The 5,986-nt window shown below is 44.3% G+C and overlaps 1 protein-coding gene across 1 annotated transcript; it reads left to right on the forward strand.

Annotated features, from left to right (window-relative positions):
• The first annotated feature begins 3,517 nt into the window (after positions 1-3,517).
• Positions 3,518-5,078, forward strand: LOC139376156 (G-protein coupled receptor 20-like). Its single transcript, XM_071118406.1, has one exon. The coding sequence runs from the start codon at positions 3,518-3,520 to the stop codon at positions 4,616-4,618; it is 1,101 nt and encodes a 366-aa protein (XP_070974507.1). The 3' UTR covers positions 4,619-5,078.
• The last annotated feature ends 908 nt before the right edge of the window (positions 5,079-5,986 follow it).

A 5,986-nucleotide genomic window follows, 5' to 3' on the forward strand; every position in this document is an offset into this window, starting at 1 on the left:
CCTAAGAACACAGTGGCCTCCATCATTTTTAAATGGAAGAAGTTTGGAACCTCCAAGACTCTTTCTAGAGCTGGTCGCCCGGCCAAACTAAGCAATCGGTGGAGAAGGGCCTTGGTCAGGGAGGTGACCAAGAACCCGATGGTAACTCTGACAGAGCTCCAGAGTTCTGTAGAGATGGGAGAACCTTCCAGAAGGACAACCATTTCTGCAGCACTCCACCAAACAAGCCTTTATGGTAGAGTGGCCAGACGGAAGCCACTCTTCAGTAAAGGGTACATGACAGCCAAAAGGCAAACTCATTCATCCCCCTCCTCTCCCCTAACTATTCCCCAGGTCATTGCTGTAAATGAGAATGTGTTCTCAGTCAACTTACCTGGTAAAATAACGGATAAATAAAAAATACAAATAAAAAAAGACTCTCAGACCATGAAAAACAAGATTCTCTGGTCTGATGAAACCAATATGGAACTCTTTGGCCTGAATGCCAAACGTCACGTTTGGCGGAACCTGGCACCATCCTTACGGTGAAGCATGGTGGTTGCAGCATCATGCTGTGGGGATGTTTTTCAGCTGCAGGGACTGGGAGACTAGTCAGGATCGAGGGAAAGATGAATGGAGCAAAGTATAGAAAGATCCTTGATGAAAACCTACTCCAGAGCGCTCAGGAACTCAGACTGGGGCGAAGGTTCACCTTCCAACAGGACAACGACCCTAAGCACACAGCCAAGACAACACAGAAGTGGCTTCAGGACAAGCCTCTGAATGTCCTTAAGTGGCCCAGCCAGAGCCCGGACTTGAACCCAATCGAACATCTCTGGAGACCTGAAAATATATATGCAGCGACGCTCCCCATCCAACCTGACAGAGCTTGAGAGGATCTGCAGAGATCAAATACAGATGTGCCAAGCTTGTAGCATCATACCCAAGAATCCTTCAGGCTGTAATCACTGCCAAGGTGCTTGAACAAAGTACTGAGTAAAGGGTCTGAATAGTTATGTAAATGTGATATTTCAGTTTTGCTATTTTTAATAGATTTTCAAAAACCTGTTTTTGCTTTGTCATTATGGGGCATTGTGTGTAGATTGATGAAGGAAAAAACAATTTAATCCATTTTAGAATTAGGTTGTAACATAACATTTGGAAAAAGTCAAGGGGTCTGAATACTTTCCGAATGCACCGTATACACTGAGAATACAAAACATTCAGAACCCCTGGTCTTTCCATGACACAGACTGACCAGGTGAATCTAGATGAAAGCTATGATCCCTTATTGATGTCACTTATTAAATCCACTTCAATCAGTGTAGATGAAGGGGAGGAGCCAGGTTAAAGAAGGATTTTTAAGCCATGAGACAATTGAGACATGGATTGTGTATGTGTGCCATTCAGAAGGTGAATGGGCAACTGTATACACAAGACAAAATATTTAAGTGCCTTTGAACAGGGTATGGTAGTAGGTGGCAGGCACACCGGTTTGTTTCAAGAACTGTAACGCTGCTGGGTTTTTCATGCTCAACAGTTTCCTGTGTGTATCAAGAATGGTCCACCACCCAAAGGACATCCAGCCAACTTAACACAACTGTGGGAAGCATTGGAGTCAACATGGGCCAGCGTCCCTGTGGAATGTATTTGACACATTGTAGAGTCCATGCCCCAACGAATCGAGGCGTTCCTGAGGGCAAAAGGGGAGGGGTGTGTTGTATACTCAGTGTACATCACATAGCTGGTGAGAATTTCTTTAAAGAATTCCAGATGCCAGTGTGATCAGTCAGTTTCTGCTCTAAGTTAACACGCCTGAGCAGCCTGGCTGTTTCTATTCCTTTCCACTCAGTTGACTTCCCCACGATCTCCCTGCTTTGCCAGTCCCTCGCCTCTTCTCTCTGCCCTAATATGGTTCATTGCAGGCTGTGGGAAGGGGATTGAGGATACAGAGGCCATCTATCTGTGTGTGTGTTGTGTGTGTTGTGTCCGACTATTCCAAACGCACTACGGTCTACTTGGTGTTATACAAAGTGAGACTAAGTAGCTCTTCACAACAGGTACTTAAGACAGGGGATTGTCTACAACGTATTGTCTTGTATACAATGACACTAATTTAGACTCACTTTTAACCTTGTAGAGAGGTCAGATGTTGAAATAGGTGGGTTTGTTTAAAAGTAATATTTATTGCATGATATCTGTAAGAACCGATGCTGGAGTAGACGTTGTGCGCAGTGCGTAACACTGGGCAGCCTGGCGTTCTCGAGCACCAGGGAGGGAGAGCTGGAGCAGGCGTGTCAGATATCCCTTTAAAGGAAGTTATCAGATAACTCTGTGTTGGTTGATTTCATAAGGTCCCAATCTCAAAAAAAGGAGGGCTGAAATGCATAATAATATACTATGATGACACTGCAAATACCAAAAGCCCCACAAGAATTATGTCTGACATCTTGAAATCATAGCATCTGTTCTACTCTCTATTGCTCTCTGTGCTGATTCTCTTTGAAGAAGTTCACTTTGCCGGAAAACTGAATATGAATCATTTGCAATTCTCTATACAGCTGTATTTCCTATGTCAGTCCTGTTCCTATTGCTAGTGTATATTATGTAGCATACGTTTGCTTATTTTTCTGTCTAAAAGCCCACCTTCACTGTTAAATAGACAAATAAATTACACCCGTCTCTGATTCCCATGTCTGAGAAAACGAATGGATTTCTAGTTGGTAAATAAACACTTGAAATGAATGGAATAGCTCAGATGCCCTTGTAATTGGCTCGTTAATGGGGTTGATGCCAACAGAAACAAACACTGTGACCGTACCACAATGGGAGTGGATGGTGGAGAAGTAGTGACATTGGTGGCTAGAGTCCAGGGCCCAGGTCAAAGTTGAATAAGTGTTTAGGTAACAGAGGATGCCTGTTCTCATGAGACTCCAGATCCTCAGGAAAGATCTCCCTACCTGATATGTACACACAAACATACGTGGTTACTTTATCTGGGTTGTGTCTCAAATTGCACCCTATTCCCTATATAGTGCACTACTTCTGGCCAGGATTTTGGTCAAACCTACTGCTCTATATAAGGAATAGGGTGCAATTTGGGATGCTGACCTGGACTGCATACACACTGACGTCCTCATGATCCAATGGAATTGGCTGTATAATGTCCGACAGACTTTTCCCATCCAGTATCAAGTCAGAGTATTTATTTGGATCACCTCATCAAGTAATACAACAACAATGAATGGAATATAATTGTGTCAGCAGGGGGCTGATATTTTGTTCATGTTTTGTAGATTCAGTCTTTAGAGAATATCACACCATCTAAACATTATTACAACATGATTATGATATTGGTTTATGTTTAGATTTCCAATCATATTTTCCTGAACGTTCAGTGTATGGTTCAGAATTCCTCAACTAAAAATGCCATGATAAATAGGTGTGGGCTAGTTGTGTTGATCTGAAAAATGAACCCACTTAACTCCATATTGTTTTTTTGTTTTTTTTTTCAGGCCGTGGGGCCAACCACAGAACCATGGAGCCTGCCTATACTGGGATGTCACTGGATAACTCAACCTCAACAGTGATGCCCATGGCGACCTCCGCCGGCAACACCAATGTGAGCAGAGAGCCGTACATGCACCGCCTGGCCCATCTAGACGAGGGTCTCTACAATGACTTCTACAGCCTGTGGATCTGTCTGGTGGTGGTCAACACACTCATCTTCATGGTGGGAATGGTTCTCAACACCCTGGCCCTGTACGTGTTCTGCTTCCGCACCAAGCCCAAGACAACCTCAGTCATCTACACCATCAATCTGGCTGTCACAGACCTACTGGTTAACCTCTCCCTGCCCACACGTATCATTCTCTATTACAGTGGCGGAAAGTGCCTCAACTGCTCCTACGTGCATATATTCAGCTACTTTGTCAACATGTACTGCAGCATCCTCTTCCTCACCAGTATATGCGTGGACAGATACCTGGCCATAGTACAGGCTGAGGCCTCTAGGAAGTGGAGGAACCCTAACATGGCCAAGGGGGTGTGCATTTTCATCTGGCTCTTCGCTATCGTGGTCACCTACTCCTTCCTCACCACGGCGTTCCGACACGCGGGCTGCTGCGTCTCCAAGCTCTTCGTCCTGACCGTCTTCGAGTTCTTCCTCCCCTTGGTCGTCATTGTGGTGTTCACCGTGCGCATCATGTGTGCCCTATCCAACTCCAGTCTGATGCAGCAGAGCAGAGAGAGGCGCGTGCGGGCCGTGCAGCTCCTCACCACTGTCCTGGTCATCTTCACCATCTGCTTCACCCCGTTCCACATCAGGCAGGTGCTGGTGTACTTCTACCCCGACATGCCCCACCACATCATTGTCTACCACGTCACTGTCACCCTCAGCAGCCTGAACAGCTGCATGGACCCCATCGTCTACTGCTTCGTCACCAACAACTTCCAGTCCAGCATGAGGGGCTTCTTCCGCAAGGCGGAGGCAGAGCTGGAGCAGACCAGTGGGAACATCATCAGCATGCAGAATAGCTCCAAGGGCTCGGGGACTGTCACAGCTATCGCTCACAGTGTGATGATGAACGTCCTGTCCTCCTCCTCTCCCCAGCATGGGAACCACATAGCGTTAGACTGAGAAAGGGATGGGAAGATTGAGGAATGGGATGTTCAGTGTTCAGAGAGAGATGTACTTCTATTGCCTAACTGTGAGACTCTGGAGTGCAATTGACATACTACAGTAGGCTATTCTCCCATTTGAGAAAATGCTTTCCTGCTTCTATTATTGTAGCCTATTGTTGGCTTGGAAATGTAAGTACTTGAAGACATTTTCGGACAAGAAACGTTATTTCTCCTGTGTTGGCCTACACCAGTCACGATGGAGGGCATTGACACTGAATACGACCTATAACGTGTTTATTGCAGCATGATTTATTTCTACTGTACAATTATCATCTGAGGAGTATTTGTTTACTTTGATCCTAGATTTGATGGACCTCTGACAAAATAGACAAGTAATATTCTACTGCATCGCTATGGAAACAAATAGAAATATATGACTAACAGCTTCTGTAGATTAATGTGTGACATTGTTGTCACAATACATATTTATCGTCAGCCTTCTCAGAAACTGGTTTTATGCTAAACTTATATTACTGGCAAATATTACCAAACCAATTGTCCAAAAACATATAGAATAAAACATACAAAACCTTATTGATTTTATAGCAAGAACTCATTTAATTTAGTTTGTATTACTGTTGGAGGGCCAGTAGCGTGCACTCTTCACTCTGCCCCAGGGCAGTGAAGGGGATATTTATTGACCTGTGTAGGGTGCCTCGTTTCGGCTGGGACATTAAACAGGTGTCCTGACTCTCTGTGGTCATAAAAAAAAAAACATGGCACTTATTGTAAGAGTAGGGGTGTTAGCCTAGTGGTTGAAGCGTTGGACCAGTAACTGAAAGGTTGCAAGTTCAAATCCCCGAGCTGACAAGATAAAAACAAATCTATCGTTCTGCCCCTGAACAAGGCAGTTAATCCACTAGGCTGTCATTAAAAATAAGAATGTGTTCTTTACTGACTTGCCTAGTTAAATAAAGGTAAAATATAGATATTTTTAAATAACTAAATCCCCAACCTGGTCCCATTCCATCATGGCCATCTAATCACCGCCCTCATTCCTAATTGGTATAATATAACTCACCTCTCCACCTGATTGGGGTGAGCGTTCTGGCACACAAATGATCACCCAGGTGGGTGCTGCACATTGGTGGTGGATGAGATGAGTTTGCCCTTTACTATGTAAAGCGCTTTGAGTAACCGTAGAAACGCGCTATATAAATACACTCAATTATTATGTTTGTTACAATTATCACAGGACAAAAAATGCTACTGAATGTTGTGTACATTTGTTGAATAGCATCCAAGCTTGCCTCCCATTGGATAGAATTAGAGCAATTGGTCATCGATTTTAGTGATGTCAGTAGGTACTGCTTTTTTACCGTGG

The sequence above is a fragment of the Oncorhynchus clarkii genome, chromosome 2 (assembly GCF_045791955.1).
Source record: "Oncorhynchus clarkii lewisi isolate Uvic-CL-2024 chromosome 2, UVic_Ocla_1.0, whole genome shotgun sequence".
Lineage (NCBI taxonomy): Eukaryota > Metazoa > Chordata > Actinopteri > Salmoniformes > Salmonidae > Oncorhynchus > Oncorhynchus clarkii.